This window comes from Callithrix jacchus, chromosome 12, assembly GCF_049354715.1.
Source record: "Callithrix jacchus isolate 240 chromosome 12, calJac240_pri, whole genome shotgun sequence".
NCBI lineage: Eukaryota > Metazoa > Chordata > Mammalia > Primates > Cebidae > Callithrix > Callithrix jacchus.
Window position 1 is genome coordinate 4,444,287 of NC_133513.1, and position 21,025 is coordinate 4,465,311.

At 51.9% G+C, this 21,025-nt stretch overlaps 1 protein-coding gene across 3 annotated transcripts in view; it reads left to right on the top strand.

Moving 5' to 3' along the window:
- The window catches only part of ABCA3 (ATP binding cassette subfamily A member 3), a 67,826-nt gene that overhangs the window by 16,275 nt on the left and 30,526 nt on the right, over positions 1–21,025 (top strand). For all 3 annotated transcript variants that reach the window (XM_035266530.3, XM_054242425.2, XM_035266529.3), the window contains 9 exons: positions 241–320; positions 464–728; positions 2,495–2,622; positions 3,339–3,504; positions 6,813–7,072; positions 8,927–9,043; positions 9,299–9,419; positions 15,347–15,520; positions 18,506–18,687. In XM_035266530.3, coding sequence (XP_035122421.2) covers positions 267–320; positions 464–728; positions 2,495–2,622; positions 3,339–3,504; positions 6,813–7,072; positions 8,927–9,043; positions 9,299–9,419; positions 15,347–15,520; positions 18,506–18,687 — 1,467 coding nt within the window. In that variant the 5' untranslated portion in view covers positions 241–266. The remainder of the gene's footprint in view (positions 1–240; positions 321–463; positions 729–2,494; positions 2,623–3,338; positions 3,505–6,812; positions 7,073–8,926; positions 9,044–9,298; positions 9,420–15,346; positions 15,521–18,505; positions 18,688–21,025) is intronic.

The window sequence follows — 21,025 nt, forward strand, 5'->3', positions numbered from 1 at the left end:
TATAGGCGTGAGTCACTGCGCCCGACCAGAAAGACTATGCTCTTTGGATGTGCAGGGTAGAGGACTGAGGGTGGGCATGGCACAGGCCTTGTAGACTTCCCTCTGGGGGAGTTTGGAGTTAAAGTGGCACAAAAGAAGGTGAGAGACATGGAGGAAAAAGGGTCTGTGGCTTTTCCCCAAATCCCCACTATCTGTGTTTCTACTGCACACCCACACTCTCTGTCTTTGGTCTGTAACTAGCACTGGGCGTCCCTTCCAGCAAGACGATGGCTGTGCTCAGGCAGCTGGCGCTCCTCCTCTGGAAGAACTACACCCTACAGGTGCGTCCAGACCCCGGAGGGAGGTCAGCTGTGTGCCCAGCCCAGGGGCTCCTGAATGTCCCTGCTTCGGGAGGGAAGGGCCGTCTGAATGCCGCTGCTTCCGCCTTGCAGCCCTTCAGCATACCCTGTTGTGTCTCTTCCAGAAGCGGAAGGTCGTGGTAACGGTCCTGGAACTCTTCCTGCCATTGCTGTTTTCTGGGATCCTGATCTGGCTTCGCTTGAAGATTCAGTCGGAAAATGTGCCCAATGCCACCATCTACCCGGGCCAGTCCATCCAGGAGCTGCCTCTGTTCTTCACCTTCCCTCCACCAGGAGACACCTGGGAGCTCGCCTACATCCCTTCCCACAGTGACGCTGCCAAGACTGTCACTGAGACTGTGCGCAGGGCACTTGGGATCAACATGCGAGGTGAGACGCGCCGGGGTTCTCAGCTCCAGACCTGATGGTGTCTCCACGGGGCTGGGCAGGCAGGGGTGAAGCCCGGGGTGTGTGAAGCAGCTGGGCGAGAAACTCCCCCTGTCCAGACTTGGCCTCTCTTTCCTCCTGCGTCACTGGTTCAACCTGTAGAAGCCACTGCTTTCCCTTAAACCTCTGCCTGCCTGTGAGTAAATAGCCGTCTTTCCTTTGGGTCCGATAGCACCATTGCCATCCCCACCAAAGGGACCCTGGTGACATTTTAACCCGTGGGCCAGAACAGGTTATAAAGTGCACCTGCCCGGCTGGGTGTGGTGGCTCACGCCTGTAATCTCAGCACCTTGGGAGGCTGAGGCAGGTGGATCGCAAGGTCAGGAATTTGAGACCAGCCTGGCCAACATAATGAAACCCCATCTCTACTGAAAATACAAAATCAGCTGGGCATGGTGGCGCGCCTGTAATCCCACCTACTCAGGAGGCTGAGGCAGAAGAATCACTTGAACCCAGGAAGCGGAGGTCGCAGTGAGCCGAGATTGTGCCACTGCACTCCAGCCTGGGTGACACAGTGAGACTCCAATCTCAAAAAAAAAAAAAAAAAAAAAAAGAGAAGAAAATGTACCTGCCTTTGGTCCTGCAGTGGCCTCAGGCTCCTTTCTGTTACCTTGTTTTGTGAAAGACGTCACTGGTCTCCAGGCCTCTGTGGACAGAGTCTGATAAGATGGGTAAGGAAAGCAGCAGATGTTTGGGACTTAAACACAATCTCAGAAAAGGGGAAAAAAGAAAGTGAGGTTTTTGCTTGCTCGATGGCATTGAGAGGAGGAAGCCATCAAGTCTCCTCTCGGTGGCTGAGCCACCTGGGGAGTCCCTGGACTTCTCTGTGGCCGTGTCTCATTGTACAGTGGGACTGGGGCTGGCCGCCCACCTGTCCAGAGCTGTGAGGGAGCAGCAGTTGTGGCAGCCTTAGCAGTACCGGGCCCTGGAACTGCATCTGATAGTCAGCAGGGTGGACAGGACTTCACAGGGATGCCTGGGTGGACTGGAGCCAAGGAAAGCCCTTTTGTGACAAGGGCAGGGAACGGTTTGAGTGTGTGATGCCAGGAATCTTTTCTGGGATTTTGGGTGGGCAGCTCTGAAAACAGTGATGAGAAGGCCTGAGGAGGGGAACTCCCGCTGCGTGTGTGCTCCCCGTTCCTAAACCCTTGCTGCTGGGATGAAACCTGTCCGTTTCCCCTCCTCGTTTGGCCATCTACCTCCCAGGCTTTAATTCCTTGTAGCAAACACTCCGAGGAAGTGCCTTGGTCCCTCCCAGAATGACCACGGTAGAACTCTTTCTGAATTGTGAAAGAGTGTCCGGATTCTAGAGGAACCCCTTGAGACACTCTGAGTTAGTGTCCACTGCATTTCTAAAAACACACCATTCTGCTTCTGAGAGAGAAGCCACTCTGGGCTGTGGAGCCCAGTGCAGGGTAGACTGTGGGTTTGCACCTCTCGGCCTTGCTGCCAGCCCTGCCTGGAGCCTCCAGTTCTGTTCTGAAGCCAGGCGGGAGAACCCACTGCCTGGGGCTCTGACCCTGCCGTTCTGCCCTCCTTGATGGCAGCCTGTCTGTGTGCCAAAGATGAAAGCTGCCTTGGGTCTCGGGAAGGGTTTACAAAGCCCTAGAGCGTCTGCCGTCTTTCATCTGCCGGTGACCTGCACCACCCAGATTTCTCAAGCTGGGGGGCGGATTGGGCAATCACAGCGCCCCTGCTCTTCTCTGCAGTGCGCGGCTTTCCCGCCGAGAAGGCCTTCGAGGACTACATTAGGTATGACAACCGCTCATCCAGCGTGCTGGCCGCGGTGGTGTTCGAGCACCCCTTCAACCACAGCAAGGAGCCCCTGCCGCTGGCGGTGAGACTTGCGTCGGACTGAGTAGTCATGGCTTATCAGCAAGGCCTCCGCTCCCTCCTGTGTCACTAGTTCCACCTGTAAAAGCAAATCCTTTCCCTTAAGCCTCCACCTGCTTTCAAGTAAATAGCAGCCTCTCCTTTGGGTCCAATGGCACCATCACAGTTCCCACCAAGGGGACCCTGGTGAAATTTTAACACATGGGGCAGAACAGGGTAGAAAGTGCACCTGCCTGCAGTCGCCCCAGTCTCCTTTCTGCTCCCTGGTTTTATGAAAGACGTCCCTGGTCTCCAGGCCTCTGTGGACAGAGTCCAATAAGATAGATAAGGAAAGTAGCAGACATTTGGGACTTAAATACGACCTGGCAGAAAAAGGAAAGAAAGAAAGTGAGACCTTTGCTTGCCTGGTGGCATTAAGACAAGGAAGCCATCACGTCCATCTAGCCTTGCAGTTGGCGGCCCCCCAGGGATCCCCAGCACTTGCTGGCACTTCACGTTGGATTGAGAGAAGAATGGCCAGGAAACACCCCCAAAAGGTGCCCGTTTGGGGCTCCCTGCTCCTGCTGGGACAGGGACCACTCAGTGTGACATTCCAGGGCCCCTTGGACATTCTCAGAGGCAGGGTGGTGACAGTCCCCCGGGCACTCTCCTACTCCGCCCTGTTGTTGGCCCTTCTGTCCGGATCTCTCAAAACAGCTGGTTTTCTCTTTGTTTCCACAGGTGAAATACCACCTGCGGTTCAGTTACACACGGAGAAATTACTTGTGGACGCAAACAGGCTCCTTTTTCCTGAAAGAGACGGAAGGCTGGCACACTACTTCCCTTTTTCCTCTTTTCCCAAACCCAGGACCAAGGGAACCTACGTCCCCTGATGGTGGAGAACCTGGTGAGAAGCTCCCTTAGGGTTTGTGTTAGCAGCCCGGGCTGCTGCGTAGTGACAGTTACATGGGGCAGCCCCACCTTGCAAAAGTCCTTCCTTCCTTCCTTCCTTCCTTCCTTCCTTCCTTCCTTCCTTCCTTCCTTCCTTCCCTCCTTCCCTCCTTCCTTCCCTCCCTCCCTCCCTCCTTCCTTCCTTCCTTCCTTCCCTCCTTCCCTCCCTCCCTCCCTCCTTCCCTCCTTCCCTTCCTCCCTCCCTTCCTCCTTCCCTCCTTCCCTCCTTCCTTCCTTCCTCCCTCCCTCCTTCCCTCCTTCCCTCCTTCCTTCCTTCCTTCCTTCCTCCCTCCCTCCCTCCCTCCTTTCCTCCCTCCCTCCTTCCCTCCTTCCCTCCTTCCCTCCTTCCTTCCCTCCTTCCCTCCTTCCTCCCTCCCTCCCTCCCTCCTTCCCTCTCTCCCTCCCTCCTTCCTTCCTTCCTTCTTTCCTTCCCTGTCTCCCTCCCTGCCTCCCTCCTTCCCTCCTTCCCTCCCTCCCTTCCTCCTTCCCTCCCTGCCTCCCTCCTTCCCTCCCTCCCTTCCTCCCTCCCTCCCTCCCTCCCTCTCTCTTTCCCTCCTTCCCTCCTTCCCTCCCTCCCTCCTTCCCTCCCTCCCTCCTTCCCTCCCTCCCTCTTTCCCTTCTTCCCTCCCTCCCTCCTTTCCTCCTTCCCTCTCTCCCTTCCTCCCTTCCTCACTTCCTCCTTCCCTCCCTGCCTCCCTCCTTCCCTCCCTCCCTCCCTCCCTCCTTCCCTCCTTCCCTCCTTCCCTCCCTCCCTCCTTCCCTCCCTCCCTCTTTCCCTCCCTCCCTCTTTCCCTCCCTCCCTCTTTCCCTTCTTCCCTCCCTCCCTCCCTCCTTCCCTCCTTCCTTCCGTCCTTTCGAGATGGATTCTTGCTGTTGCCCAGGCTGGAGTACAGTGGTGTGATCTCGGCTCACTGCAACTTTTGCCTCCTGGGTTCAAGTGATTCTCCTGTCTCAGCCTTCTGAGTAGCTGGGATTACCGGCACCCACCACTGTGCCTGGCTAATTTTTGTATTTTTAGTGGAGACGGAGTTTCATTATCTTGGCCAGGCTGGTCTTGAACTCCTGACTTCGTGATCCACCACCATGGCCTCCCAAACTGCTGGGATTACAGGCGTGAGCCACCGCGCCCAGCCCAAAGTATTTCTTGAAGAAATAGTTTTCAGAAACATTTACTCTTGTTTATAGAAAAAGTAAAACATCCAGCATAACTGGTTTCTGAAAGACTGAAATAATCCTTGAAGATAGCAAAGGCTCTCTCCCTATATCCCGGAAGAAGTGCTCCTGTATGAAACATTTGAATTTCAGCTGTTGAAAGCTTCAGTTTGAGTTCTTGGGGCTTGGTTTGCCTTTTTCTTCTCCTCCTGGCCTTCTCTGTACAGACTTGCTGGCTTTTTTAGCTCCGTGGCCCTGGTGCACCTGGTCCATGGTTTGACAGAATCAGGGTGGTGCTCATGGAAGCCGGATCTTGGTTGCTCTGATGCCCCGTTTGTTTTTCTTAGTCTGGACTTCAGCAGGCAGTTGGAATGTGTGCCTCTTCTGAAGCACAGGCCTGTGTTGGAACTGAGCTAGGGACAGCCAAGAGGTGCCTCAGATCCAGGACTAGGCTTAGCTGTCCAAGACCCCTACTGCAGGTTCTGGGGTGGAAGTCCAGGGTGTTTTGGAGAACGCCGTATTTCATGGGTCTGGCAGGAGACAGAGCAAAGTCACAGCAATGTCCCGTCCCTTCATGAGCCATGACTCTGAAACACAATCACCAGGCAGGCAGGAGGCAGCATGTGTGCAGCCAGCGCTTAGTGATAGCCCTTATCAATGCCAGGGCTGCCACCAGACTACTGCTCTAGGTCAAGATACTACATCCAGAAAAAGAACTGGGACCAGGTGCAGTGGCTCACCCCTGTAATTCCAGCACTTTGGGAGGCTGAGGCGCGTGGATCACCTGAGGTCAGGAGTTTGAGACCAGCCTGGCCAACATGGTGAAACCCTGTTCCTACTAAAAAATACAAAAAAACTAGCCAGGCGTGGTAGCGGGCACCTGTAATCCCAGCTGCTAGGGAGGCTGAGGCAGGAGAATCGCTTGAACGAGGGAGATGGAGGTTGTGATGGGCCAAGATTATGCCATTGCACTGCAGCCTGGACAAGGAGAGTGAAACTCCATCTCAAAAAGAAAAAAATAAATAAAAGAAACTAAGATGAAAAAGGCCTGGTATGGGGTGTGCGAGGCCCCAGAGTGAGGCCCTGGACATGTCACCCAGCCTGGGGCTCAGGAGAAGCCGTGTCTAGCCATCACACAGGCTTCCTGCAGCCTGCACCGGCAGACACTGACTGCTGAGACTGGGGCCAGCCTCCTCAGCTTCCTCCTGTTTTTGGTGAACAATTCCATAAACTTGGGAGCAATAGAAAACCAATCTCAAAGGAAGAGACTGACAGATTTCAGCATGTACAAACTGAAAATTTGCCAAACATGAAAAGGCCTAATGGTGATTTTTTTTTTTTTAAGTGCCTAGGAGACTGGGGAAAACCTTTGTGGCAAATGACAGAGAGCAAATATCTTTTTTTAGAAAAAAAAAAAGTTTTGTTATTAAGAAAAGTCAGTTAGTCCTCAGCAGCACAGAGAACCTGAGGGGGAAGAAAAGTTGACTAGAAAAACCAGCTCCTAGGAAAGGCCTGGGAGATAGAAAGAGTGTGAGGCTGGCGTGAGCAGGGACGGGTCCGTGCTAGCCCCAGTTTCACCAGGCTGCTGCGTAGTGACAGCCAACACGCCTGATGAGAATTTAGTCCTCAGGGCTGGGCGCAGTGGCTCATGCCTGTCATCCCAGCACTTGGGGAGGCCGAGGCAGGTGGATCACCTAAGGTTAGGAGTTTCAGACCACCCTGGCCCACATGGTGAAACCTTGTTCTTACTAAAAAACAAGACAAAAAATAGCCAAGAATGGTGGCACGCATCTGTAATCCCAGCTACTCAGGAGGTTGAGGCAGGAGTATTGCTTGAACTCAGGAGGCAGAGGTTGCAGTGAGCTGAGACCGCGCCACTGCAGTCCAGCCTCAGTGAGACAGCAAGACTCTGTCCCCCAAAAAACAGAAGTGGCACGCGTGTGATTTTTGTGTGTTGCGTTAGCTGCAAAGTGGAAGTGACAGTCACATCACTCTTCCCGTTTGCCGTCTGTGTGCGTTGCGTTTCCTCCCTGCGGACCCCGTGCACATGGCCCTCTGCCCTTGAGAGCAGCTCCTCGAGGTGGCCGGGCCGTCCTCTGCTCCCGCACACAGGGTACATCCGGGAAGGCTTCCTGGCCGTGCAGCACGCCGTGGACCGAGCCATCATGCAGTACCATGCCGATGCTGCCACGCACCAGCTGTTCCAGAGGCTGACCGTCGCCATCAAGAGGTTCCCGTACCCACCGTTTATCGCGGACCCCTTCCTCGTGGCCATCCAGTACCAGCTGCCCCTGCTGCTGCTGCTCAGCTTCACCTACACCGCACTCACCATTGCCCGCGCTGTCGTGCAGGAGAAGGAGAGGAGGCTGAAGGTGACTGCTTGCATCGGCCTCCCAACACTCTAGGAACCGTGCTGTCCTGGCGAGGCCATGTCCCACACCTTGGCGCTTTAGTATTATTTTTTTCTTAGAGACGGGGTCTCACTCTGCCACCCAGGCCGGAGTGCAGGGGTGCAAACACTTCTCACTGCAACCTCAGTCTCCCCTTGCTTCTGTGATCCTCCCACCGCAACCCCCAAAGTAGCTGGGACTACAGGTGTGCACCACCACACCCAGCTAATTTTTTGTTGTTGTTGCAGAGATAGGGGTCTTTCTGTATTGCTAAGGCTGGTCTCAAACCCTTGGCTCAATAAATTCTCCCATCTCAGCCTCCCATAGTGCTGGGAGTACAGGCATGAACCATTGCACCTGGCCAGGGACTCTTTTTGAGGCTGCCCCGTCATTGATTGGCTTGGTGCCTTAAGGAACTTTCATAAAACTGTGCAGCATTCAGGGAGTCAGCAGTGGGCTCTAAAATGATTCTGGGGAGAAGCACTGTGTGCACATAGACTTGTACAGATCCACAGATCAGACGGCGAAACGTGAGATGGTTACTGATCCTGACAGTGGGACTGTGAGACATTGCCATGCTCCTCTTCCCGCGTAAGAAAGGTCTGGCCCTGGGCACTGGCATGCGCCTGGAATCCCAGCACTTTGGGAGGTCAAGGGGGGTGGATCACTTGAGGTCAGGAGTTGAAGACCAGCCTGACCAACATGGCAAAACCCCATCTCTACTGAAAATACAAAAATCAGCTCTCATGGTAATGTACACCTCTAATCCCCGCTACTCGAGAGGCCGAGGCACAAGAATCACTTGAACCCAGAGGCGGAGGTTGCAGTGAGCTAAGATTGCACCACTGCACTCCAGACTGACGGAACAGAGCAAGACTTCATCTAAAAAAAAAAGAAAGGAAAATAAATGAGGAGCTGCATTTTTAACTTTATTTTTAATTAGCTTCAGTTGAAATGGCCACACCTGGCTGCTGACTGCCATACTGCCACACCTGGCAGCTGCCCCCGGACTCCCCAAGCACTGTGGTCAGTGGAGGAGCTGGGTTTCCTCCTCACCACTCCTGACTCCTTGACTGGGCAGGTGGGAAGGAAGGTGTGGTCAGAGCTGCCCCATCACTGCGCCTCATCCTTCACCTCAGAGGTTCTGGGCCCTACCTTTCAGAGTAGGGGAGGACGAGGGAATGAATGGCTGTGGCGTCCGCAGCTATGGTCTGATCTGGGGTCACATCTCACAGCCAAGAAGGCTGGTGTTGGTGTGGTTAGGAACTGGCAGGGTCTTTCTGCCCACCCCCAGAGGGGCTCGGCTCCCAACGCCTGAGCCAGGACCCAAGCTGCCCCATACAGCTTGCAGTGGCAATCACCATGGAAAGATGGGAGCCTGAACTGGGAGTGTGAAATCACTCCACAGAATACAGGGCTGGTGGGCTGCAGTGGCTCATGCCTGTAATCCCAGCACCTTGGGCGACTGAGGCAGGTAGATCACTTGAGCCCAGCAGTTTGAGCAAGACGAGCCTGGCCAACATAGTAAGACCCTGTCTCTAAAAAAAAAAATGTTTAAAAGAAGCCGGGCATAGTGGCACCCACCTGTAGTCCTAGCTGACTCAGGAGAGTAAGATGGGAGGATCACTTGAATCCAGGAGTTCAAGGCTGCAGTGAGCTATGATTGTGCCATTGTACTCCAGCGTAGGTGACACAGCGAGTCCCTGTCTCCAGAAAAAAGTGAGAAAAGGGGGCTGCCAGGACAGTGAGACTCAGGCCTTCTGCCATCCAGCCTGGCACATGCCGTCCTGGCAGGCAGCGGTGGGCCCCCAGCAGCATGGCGGCTTCTCTCCCCAGGAGTACATGCGCATGATGGGGCTCAGCAGCTGGCTGCACTGGAGCGCCTGGTTCCTCGTGTTCTTCCTCTTCCTCCTCATCGCCTCCTCCTTCATGACTCTGCTATTCTGTGTCAAGGTGAGTGTGGCGTCAGCAGGGCTCCGGTGAAGCGGGGAAGAGTCAGGGCAGCCCGGGTACCCCAGCAGGGCCCTCTTGGGAAGAACTCTGTGGTCAGCGACTTCAGAGAGAGTCTTTCCCACTTTGGGGAGAGGAGCGGTGGATGTCCCACTCCCGGGAGCATGGAGCCACGTCCCTGTGACCAGGGATGTTCAGGAGTCCTCCTGGTTCACCCGCTCCGGCCCACCCCACGCAACTCCTGCCTGCGCCCCACAGGTGAAGCCAGATGCGGCCGTGCTGTCCCGCAGCGACCCCTCCCTGGTGCTGGCCTTCCTGCTCTGCTTCGCCGTCTCTACCATCTCTTTCAGCTTCATGGTCAGCACCTTCTTCAGCAAAGGTGAGTCCCAGTCATGGGGCAGAGCGGGGTTGCCGAGGGGCCAAAGGCCATCTGCATGGAAGTCACCCAGAGGCTGTGATCACAAGGGAGAGGGGCCTGGTTGAGCTGCCCAGGGAGGACCTGACGAGGGGAAGGTCGGACTGGGAGGAGAGTTCAGAGAAGGCAAGCAAGTAGGCGGCCTTGCTGAGCGCTGTCCAGCAGCCCAAAGGGATGGCCAGGCAGAAGTGAGCCTGGCCGTGCAGAGCCTCGAGGTGACAGTCACGCTGAAGGTCACTGCTCCTGCCTGAATTGTGTGTATTCACTGTGTTGTCATTCTCCTTTGCCCGTTTCTTCTCCTTCCCGGCCTTCTGTTGGGTGATGCAGTCTCCTCCAGCGCCCTTTGCCTCTGATGGTTCAGAGGTTGTAAGTTATGTTTCTCTCTTTTTAGTGACCACCTTTCATGTTTCACTTCATTGTTGACCTCTAAAATTCCAAAAAGTGGAGTTATTCAGTATTCCCAGCCTCCTCCCGTACATAGCTCCAACCTCACCACCACTCCAAGTACTTACTAGAGATTGTCCCCAATTTTTTTTTTTTTTAAAGACAGGGTCTTACTCTGTCACCCAGGCTGGAGTGCAATGGCGCAATCTTGGCTTGCTGCAACCTCTGCCTCCTGGGTTCAAGTGATTCCCCTGCCTCAGCTTCCTGAGTAGCTGGGATTACAGGCATGCACCACTGCGCCTGCCTAATTTTTTTTTTTTTTTTTGTATTTTTAGTACAGATTCGGTAGTTCCCGCTACTCAGAAGGCTGAGGCAGGGGAATCACCCAAACCCGAGCAGTGGAGGTTGCAGTGAGCCAAATCATGCCCCTGCACTCCAGCCTGGCAACAGAGCAAGACTCTGTCAAGAAAGAAAAAAAGAGAGAAAGAGAAGGAGAGGGAGAAAGGGAGGGAGGGAGAGGGAGAGGGAGGGGAAAACAAAAACACCTAAGTGATAACCTGGTAGCTCACACCAGGAAGGAGGAAAAGGAAGGGAAGGAAAAAGGGGAAAGGGGAAAGGGAAGGAAAGAGGAAAGGAAAGGGAAAAAAAAAACGTAAGTGACAACATGGTAGCTCACACCTATAATCCGAGCACATCATGAGGCCAAGGCAGGAGGATCACTTGAGCCCAGGAGTTCAAGACCAGCCTGGGCAACATGGCAAGACCCTGTCTCTACAAAAAAATGTTTAAAAATTAGCCAGGTATGTTGGCACGCGCCTGTGGTCCCAGCAACTCAGGAGGCTGAGGTGGGAGGATTGCTTGAGCCCAGGAGGCAGAAGTTGTGAGCTGAGATTGTGCCACTGCACTCTAGCCTGGGTAGGGTAACAAGAGAGGGACCCTGTCTCCAAAAAAAAAAAAATAATAAGCAATTACTTTCTATGTGACATTCCTGTGCTTTGCGAGCATATTTGATGTACATGTGAGTTTCGTGTACTCAGCTTCTTTAGAGTCACTCTTGTCTGTGTTGAAGCACATCCTTGAGTAGTTCTCCTGGTGGGCTTCAGTGAGTGGATTATGCTTTTGACTTTGTACATCCAAAGGTGTCTTCATTTTGCCCTCACTGCTGTATAATGTGTTAGCTGCCTACGAGTCCTCCATGGATAGGTATTCTCCCTTGGCAATTTTATAATGTTATCTTATTGCCATCTGATACTCGTTGTTGGTGGGAAGTCTGCCAACAGGCTAGGCGTGATTTTTCTTTTTTCTTTTTCTTTCTTTTTTTTTTGAGATATAGTCTTGCTGTGTCACCCAGGCTGGAGTGCAATGGCACAATCTCAGCTCACTACAACCTCTGCCTCCTGGATTCAAGCAATTCCGTTGCCTCAGTCTCCTGAGTAGCTGGGATTACAGGCGTGCACCACCACGCCGGGCTAATTTTTGTATTTTTAGTAGAGACGGGGTTTCACCATGTCGGCCAGGCTGGTCTCGATCTCCTGACCTCATGATCCACCCACCTTGGCCTCCCAAAGTGCTGGGATTACAGGCGTGAGCCACTGCTCCCAGCCCGCTGTGGCTGTTTTAAGCATACAGGTCGGTGGTGTTAGGCACGTTCACGTGGTTTTGCGCCACCCCCATGTCCACCTCCAGATGGGTTTTCATGTTTCCTGTCTGAAACTCAGTCCCTGTCAAACACTGACTCCCCCACCTCCGTTCCCTGGAAACCAACATCCTACTTCTTGTCCCTAGGAGTCATGAATCTAGGGACTCGGTGTAAGAGGAATCGTGCAGCATTTATATTCTGTGCCCGGCTTGCTTCAGTGAGCATAGATGGCGTCTCCAAGGTTCATCTGTGCTGTAGCCTGAAGTCCTGTCCTTTTCCAGGGTAGATGGTATTCCACGACGTCGCTGGGCCACATCTTGTTTACTTGTTCGTCCATCGTCGAACTCTTGGGTGTTGTGGCTGTCCTGCGTGTGCTGTGCTGGGCCCGGGTCCTTGCTTTTGATTCTCTGGGTGTACACCCAGACGTGGGGTTACTGAACCCTACGGCAGTTCCGTGTTTAACTTTTGAGAACCTGCCAGACTGTCTTTCCCACAACGTCTGCGCCGTTGCACGTCCCCACCAGCGGTGCACAGGATGCCCTAGTCCCCGCATCCTCGCCAACACCCATTGTTTTCCGATCGCTCTTATAACCGCCACCCTAAATGGTGTGAAGGGGTATCTCCCAGTCTTTCACGTGGTGTTTTTTTTTTTTTTTTTTTTGAGACGGAGTCTTGCTCTCGTCACCCAGGCTGGAGTGCAGTGGCGTGATCTCAGCTCACTGCAACCTCCATCTACTGGGTTCAGGTAATTCACCTGCCTCAGCCTCTCAAGTAGCTGGGACTACAGGTACATGCCACCATGCCTGGCTAATTTTTTGTATTTTTAGTAGCGATGGGGTTTCGCCGTGCTGGCCAGGCTGGTCTCAAATTCCTGAACTTCTGATCTGGCTGCCTTGACCTCCTAAAGTGCTGGGATTACAGGTGTGAGCCACCACGCCCAACCCCCTCACATCTCTTAATTTTTTTCTTTTTTTGAGATGGAGTCTCACTCTGTTGCCCAGGCTGAGTATAGTGGCACAATTGGCTCATTGCAACCTCTGCCTCCCAGGTTCAAAGGATTCTCCTGCTTCAGCCTCCTGAGTAGCTGGGGCTACAGATGCCCCCCAGCATACCCAGCTAATTTCTATATTTTTAGTAGAGACGGGGTTTTGCCATGTTGGCCAGGCTGGTGTCAAATTCCTGACCTCAAGTGATCCTCCCACCTTGGTCTCCCAGAGTGCTGGGATTACAGATGTGAGCCACTGCGCCCAGCCTAATTTCTTTTTGTTAACCATACTTTTACAACTCCCTTTCTTCTTCTTTTTGTATGACAGAGTGTCACTCTACTGCCCAGGCTGGAGTGTCGTGGCAAGGTCTTGGCTCACTGCAAACACTGCCTCCTGGGTTCAAATAGTTTTCCTGCCTCAGCCTCCCAAGTACCTGGAACATTAGCGTGACATGGAGGTGGGCACTTAAAATCCCAGCTACTTGGGAGGCTGAGGCAGAAGAATCGTTTGAACGTGGGAGGCGGAAGTTGCGGTGCGCTGAGATCGTGCCTTTGCATTCCACCCTCGGTGATGGAGCGAGACTCTGTCTCCAAAAATAAAGAAATCCAAAGTGCAGGATAAGCCGACAAATGTTAACACAGCAGAGTGCAGAAAGTTCATTGGTTACTTCATGGCAACTAAACTCTCCAAAATTACTGCTTGTCCAGTGGCGCTTGAATGGCATAGTATCAAAGAAAAATATCCACAGATATCTGTAAAAGTCACTACAATTCCCTTTACTTTTCCAACTGTCTAGCTGCGTGAGGCCGGATTTTCTTGGTATAATCAACCAAACAACATGAAAGGGTCAACAGGCAGATGAGAGGACCCAGCTGTAACCTGTTAAGCCAGATGAAAGTCTGATGGATTTAATCTGTTCAGTCAGATCCCTGCTACTTGGGAGGCTGAGGCAGTAGAGTCACTTAATATTGTGGATGTTTACAAAATGTGAAACGTTCTCCCTGACTCAGGCACTAGAGGTGGGGGGAGTGGAAAACCAGTAAAGAAAAAAAAAATCCGCCGAGCACAGTGACTGACGTCTGTAATCCCAGCACTTTGGGAGGCCAAGATGGGCAGATTGCTTGTGCCCAGGAATTCAAGCCCAGCCTGGACAACATGGCAAAACCCTGTCTCTACTAAAAATATTTTTAAAATTATCCGGGCATGGTGGCAGACACCTTTAGTCCCACCTACTCAGGAGGCTGAGGTGGGAGGATTGCTTGAGCCGGGGAGGTGGAGGTTGTGGTGAGCTGAAATCATACCACTGCACTGTAGCCTGGGTGGCAGAATGAGACCCTGTCTCAGAAAAAAAAGAAAAAGAAAAAAATTGGAAAAACCACTGCCACTCTTCTCACAAAATTGTGTAGAATGTGGGTTTTTTCATAAAAATATTTATGTTAACTTGTAATGGATTTATTACTTTTATTCTTAAATTTAACAGTTTTAAATGTTCTTAGTATTAACTTCTTGTAGAATAAATATGGACATATATATATATATAACCCACATTAAAGAAGCCCTTTGGTGTCCTTAATAATTTTTAAGGATAGAAAGAAGTCTTGAGACCAACGGTTAGGGCTGGGTGCGGTGACTCACACCTGTAATCCCAGCGCTTTGGAAGGCCGAAGCGGGTGGATCACCTGAGGTTAGGAGTTTGAGACCAGACTGATCAACATGGAGAAACCCCATCACTACTAAAAATACAAAAATTAGCTGGGTGTGGTGGTGTGTACCTGTAATCCCAACTGCTCGGGAGGCTGAGGAAGGACAAGCACTTGAACCCAGAAGGCAGAGGTTGCGGTGAACCAAGATCAGGCCATTGCTCTCCACCAACCTGGGCAACAAGAGCAAGACTCTACCTCAAAAAAAAAAAAAAAAAAAAAAAAGAGCAAAGATTCTGATGGCTGGGCACAGTGTTTCAGACCTGTAATCCCAATACTTTGGGAGGCCGAGGCGGGAGGATCCCTTGAGCCTAGGAGCTTTAGACTAGCCCTGACAAAACACGGAGACCCATCTCTACAAAAAAAAGTCTTAAATGAACCAGGCGAGGTACTGTGTGCCTGTGGTCCCAGCTGCTCTCCCCAGCCGGAGGTGCGAGGAGCTCTTGGGCCCAGGAGGTGGAGGCTGCAGTGAGCTATGATGGCACCTAGGTGACAGAGGGAGACCCGATCTCAAAAGGGAAAACAGAAATGAAGACAGCACTGCTGGCACGGACAGAAAACATGCAGATCTCTCCACGCCTCCGTAACCCACTCGCTCACCTCTTCCAGGTCCTTCTTGTGTGTAACCTTCTCCTCAGAGCCTTCCTGGCCCATGGGAGCCTCTTCTCCCATCCTGCGCCTCCCTGCTGTGTCCAGCGTGTGTCTCCACTGAGCACACATTGCTCTCTGTCGCCCCACTAGATTCCAGCAGTGGGAGGGGAAGGGTTTTCTCTGTTGTTTCATGTGGGCTGCCTCCCTCATGCCGGGAACAGAGTGCTCAGTGAGTATCTGGCGACTGAACGAATGAATGAGACATCAGGAAGCCCAGGCAGAAGTAGGGCTTAGGGTGGGGATCAGCCACCTCAGGTGTGCAGTGTCAGGGAGGCAGCTGGATGGGAGGTGGAGGAGGGGCTGGAGGTATTGGTGTGGGGGTCCCTGGGATGGGGCACCACTTGAAGAAGAGGCTGCCAGCCACACCTGGTGTCCCCCAGTGCCAGGGCTTGTGTCTCGTGTGGATGGCAGCTGCTGGGAGCAAGTTGGATGGCTCGGCCCCAGGAGGAGGGGTTCCCTGTATCTCTAGGGGCCCAAGCCCCTTCGGAAGGCACTGACACTCCCGCCCCCCGGGTCTTTCTCTACCTGCAGCCAACATGGCGGCAGCCTTCGGCGGCTTCCTCTATTTCTTCACCTACATTCCCTACTTCTTTGTGGCCCCTCGGTACAACTGGATGACTCTGAGCCAGAAGCTCTGCTCCTGCCTCCTGTCCAACGTCGCCATGGCAATGGGAGCCCAGCTCATTGGGAAATTTGAGGCGAAAGGTAAGTGTTTACCTTACCCGGGCTGTTCTTGCCAAATCAGTCACCTTTGAGAGCATCCAACCACAGGAGCCGCCAGCAGCAAGGCTGCACCTGGGAAGGTCGGCAGGCGGTCGGGACCGCTGAAGCCCGCAGCATCTGCAGACCGGGCCATGTCCCCGGTCGAGGGAAGCTGAGCTTCATGGCAGAATGGGAGGTGAAGGGGGCCACGGGGCAGTGGGCAGAAGAAGCGCAAAGCTCAGAGGACAAGAGGGTTGGAGCATCCACCGGCATTGGCACCACACATGCATCTTGTCTGATGGAGGGATCTAACTCAGCGATCTGAGCCTCTTTCCGATTTTTAAATTTTTTTTAGTTTTTAAATATTTTATAGAGATGGGATCTCACTGTGTTGCTCAGCCTGGTCTCAACTCCTGGCCTCAAGCAGTCCTCCTGAATAGCCAGTATTACAGGCGTGAGATATCACACCTGGCCTCTTCCAGCTTCCTGAGACATTGAAAATTATTACACCAGAGATCTCAAAGTCTGTGAGTTTTGAGGACTTTTTTTTTTTTTTTTTTTTTTTTGAGGCAGAGTCTTGCTCTGTTGCCCAGGCTGGAGTGCAGTGGTGCAGTCTTGGCTCACTGCAACCTCTGCCTCCCAGGTTCAAGCAATCCTTCCACTTTTACCTGCTGAGTAGCTACGACTGCAGGTGTCCACCACCATGCCCATCTTATTTTTTTTATATTTTTAGTAGAGAGGGGGTTTCACTATGTTGGCCAGGCTGGGTCTCGAACTCCTGACCTCAAACGATCTGCTCTCCACCTTCTGAAGTGCTAGGATTACAGACATGAGCCACTGTGCCCAGCAGGGTTTTGAGGACTTTTGATCAACCACTGCTCTTGATAGAGGGTAGAATTAGCATCTTCTGGCCAGGCACGGTGGCTCACACTTGTAATCCCAGCACTTCGGGAGGCTGAGGCGGGTGGATCACGAGGTCAGGAGATCGAGACTGGCCTGGCCAACACAGTGAAACCCTGTCTCTACTAAAAATACAAAGATTAGCCAGGCATGGTGGCAGGCACCTGTAATCCCAGCTACGTGGGAGGCTGAGACAGGAGAATTGCATGAACCTGGGAAATGGAGGTTGCAGTGAGCCGAGATTGTGCCACTGCACTCCAGCCTGGGTGACAGAGCTAGACTCCATCAAAAAAAAAAAAAGAATTAGCATCTTCCCAGTGCCACCTGCATTGGTTGGTGATGGTGGCAGAAAGGCCTAAGAGAGAAACAAGTGATAAACTGCAGTGCTTTGTTCTTTTCTGGTTTGTTTTTTGAGACCGGGTCTCCCTGTGTTCACCCAGCCTGAAGTGCAATGGCACCATCATGACTCACTTCTTTTCTTAATTTTTATGAGATTAAATTAAGTAAAACACTTCCTTGGTCTGCCTTGGCCTGTGGCTCTCATTCTGCAAGGCCCACAGTGGGCACCAAACCTGGCCTGAGAACCTCTAGCTAGGCCCCCTCCCAACACTGCTGCATCGGGGGTCGAGTCCCCAACATATGAATTTGGGGGACCCAGTGAAGCCACGGCACCATGCAGTTCCTAGCTGCAGCCTGCAGAGATCTGGGTCTGGAAGGAAGGAGAAGCGTCCAGTGCTGCTTTATCTTTCATTAGAGCGGTTTTCTTCGCATGGCAATGTCTCCGAGCACTTCAGCTTCTACACGTGTGTTTCCATGTTTAGTCATGGGTTGATGAAATGTAGACTTTGTTCTTTTGCTTTCTTTTTAAAAACTTTTTTTAGAAACAGGGTCTTACTCCATTGCCCAGGCTGGAGTACAGTGGCAAGATAATAGCTCACTGTAGCCCTGACCTCTCAGGCTCAAGTGATCCTCCCACCTGAGCCTCCTTCACATGCCACCACACCCAGCCACTTTGCCATGTTGCCCAGGCTGGTCTCAAACTCCTGGCCTCCAGCAGTCCTCCTGCCTCGGCCTCCTGAAGTGCTGGGATTAGAGATGTGAGCCACCACACCCAGCTAGAGTGAATTTTCTCAAAACAGACAAATCTGTTTGTTTGAAAGTGCAGACTCACCAAGGCTGGGAGCAGTATTGCCATCGGGGTCCTTGGCCAAACAGAGGGTGTTCGAACACACAGTTCCCTCGCACTGTCAGGACAGCCATGTTGGCAAACCAGAGAGAAGATGAAAACCGTGAGCTCCGTTAAAGAGCTTTACACGTGTTTGAAATATTTCTGTGATTAAAAAACACAGCCGAGGCAGGAGTTTGAGCCCATCCTGGGCAACATAGCAAGACCCCCGTTGCTACAAAATTAAAATTTAAAATAAAACTTATACTAGGCCGGGTGGGGTGGCTCATGCCTGTAATCCCAGCACTTTGGGAGGCTGAGGCGAGTGGATCGCTTCAGGTCAACACTTCAAAACCAGCCTGGCCAACATGGTGAAACCCCATCTCTACTAAAAATACAAAAAGCCAGGCGTGCTGGCGGGTGCCTGTAGTCCCAGCTACTCGGGAGGCTGAGGCAGGAGGATCATTTGAACCCGGGAGGCAGAGGTTGCAGTGAGCCGAGATCGTGCCACTGCACTCCAGCCTGGGTGACAGAGCAGGACTCTGTCTCAAAAAAAGCAATACATAAATAAATAAAGACTTATACTAATGCACATTGACCCACACTGGCCATTCAAATCAGATATGTGGGTGCATGTGTATGTGTGTATATATGTGCATATGTGTCACAGATGAAATGCAAGCCTGTCTTGTTCACTGAATAAGCTGTTGCTGGTCTGTGACTTAATGATTTTGTAACCTGCGGTTGTCTGACAGACCTGAAGAAAGCTATCAGGTTTGTTATAAAACCCGGAAGGAAGAAGGCATGCTGGCCAAGAGCAACCATGCAAGGCCAGACGTGCACACCTGTGCCATCAGGGGCTCTGGGGTCCCTGGGCCCCCAGCCTGCCCAGTTTCAGGCCACTTTCCTGGCGTGTCTTCCAGGCGTGGGCATCCAGTGGCAAGACCTCCTGAGTCCCGTCAACGTGGATGATGACTTCTGCTTCGGGCAGGTGCTGGGAATGCTGCTGCTGGACTCCGTGCTCTACGGCCTGGTGGCCTGGTATGTGGAGGCCGTCTTCCCAGGGCAGTTCGGTGTGCCTCAGCCCTGGTACTTCTTCATCATGGTGAGTTCTGACACCCTGCTCTTGAGCCGCTGCCTCTGTGAGTGCAGAGGTGTCCTGAGTGCCTGCTCAGGGATCCCTCTGAGTCCCTGGCATACAGCACCTGCATGGGGCTGGGACACGGAACCCTGCCCTGTGCACAGGCGTTGGCGTGTCCTGAGAGCCCTTGGGACTGATTCAGAGAGAGATGAAAACCCGCCATGCCAGACACAAATCCTTTCACTGCAGGGCCTGAGGCAGAGGGGTGCAGAGAAGGTGCTGCTGTGGCCTCTGTGTAAGACCCACACATGCAACTTCTGCTGCCCGCCTGCCTCCTCAACTCCTGCCTCTTTTCTTGTAAAAAGTAGCGTATTAAGGCCGGGCGCGGTGTCAAACCTGTAATCCCAGCACTTTGGGAGGCTGAGGTGGGTGATCACGAGGTCCACAGATCGAGACCATCCTGGTCAACAAGGTGAAACCCCGTCTCTATTAAAAATACAAAAATTAGCTGGGCACGGTGGCGCGTGCCTGTAATCCCAGCTACTCAGGAGGCTGAGGCAGGAGACTTGCTTGAACCAAGGAGGTGGAGGTTGCAGTGAGCCGAGATGGCGCCATTGCACTCCAGCCTGGGTAACAAGAGTGAAGCTCCGTCTCAAAAAAAAAAAAAAGTAGCTTATTGGGTTTTCTGCCTACAAAATCTAGCTTCTTATGAAAATGATCACTTTCCTGAAATCTGTAGCTCAGTCTCACTGGTGAGATGGACACTGTTGACATTTGGTGTGTGCTTTGCTGAGTTTCCTTCTCTGTACTTATGGATCCACATGTAGCATAGCTTCATTTGTTTTATAAAAATGGGATCAGAGGCCGGGCGCAATGACTCACACCTGTAATCCCAGCGCTTTGGGAGGCCAAGATGGGTGGATCACCTGAGGTCAGACCAGCTTGGCCAACATGGTGAAACCCTGTCTCTACTAAAAAAACAAAAACAAAAACAAGGCCAGGTGTGGTGGCTCATGCCTGTAATCCCAGCACTTTGGGAGGCTGAGGTAGAAGCAGCACTTGAGAGCAGGAGTTAGAGATCAGCCTAGGCAACATAATGAAACCACATCTCTACAAATTAGTGAAAAATAAAAAAATATGGCCAGGCGTGGTGGATCACGCCTGTAATCCCAGCACTTTGGGAGGCTGGGGTGGGCGGATCACGAGGTCAGGAAATCGAGGCCGTCCTGCCTAACACAGTGAAACCCTGTCTGTTTTGTATTTTTTGTAAAAATACAAAAAATTAGCTGGATGTGGTTGCATGTGCCTGTAGTTTCAGCTACTCAGGAGGCTGAGGCAGGAGAATCACTTGCACATGGGAGGCAGAGGTTGCAGTAAGCTGAGATCAAGCCACTGTACTCCAGCTTGGGTGACAGAGCGAGACTCTGTCTCAAAAAAAATTCATAATAAAAAAATATATGTATATTAGCCAGGCGGCACATGCCTGTGGTCCCAGCTACTTGGGAGGCTGAGGCAGAAGGATCGCCTGAGCCCAGGAGGTTGAGGCTGCAGAGAGAAGCCAACTTTGATGACAAAGTGAGACCCTGTCTCCAAAAACAAAAAAAAAAAAAAAAAGGATTGTAATGTAAAAAATGCTTAAAACTTGCTTTTTTAACCTAACAGTACAACTCAGATATCTTAAATCCATATATGTATTTGTCTATTTATAAATACAGATTTAGATTATTATCTAAATATGTTGACAAATTTTGTTATATTTATAAATATATTTCTAGGCATATACCTCTTTAAGAATCACTTTCATTTATAGTGACACAGGGTATTACTTCCTATGGGGTCCTCACCATATCTTTAACTAATTCCCTACTGATGGCTAGTTAAGGCCTTTTTTTTTGACTCAGAGTCTAGCTTTGTTGCCTAGGCTGGCATGCAGTGGCATGATCTCAACTTACTGCAACCTTCACCTCCCAGGTTCAAGAAATTCTCCTGCCACAGCCTCCTGAGTAGCTGGGATTACAGGAATGCGCCACCACACCCGGCTAATTTTTGTATTTTTAGTAGAGATGGGGTTTCCCCACGTTGGCCAGGCCGGTCTAGAACTCTTGACCTCAGGTGATCCACCTGCCTCAGCCTCCCAAAGGTCTGGGATTACAGATGTGAGCCACCACGTCTGGCCAAGGGCATTTCTTTTTTCATTCTTTGATTCCACAAATATTTATGAAGTGTCCACTATTGTAATTCATCAACTCTAAGATGACACTGATTGTTAGAGGTAATGGTTACTCCGTCTATCACTAAACGTCATAGTTCCTCTATGGCATTTTATGATTTAAGACGCATTCTGATTTTAAAATAACTTTAC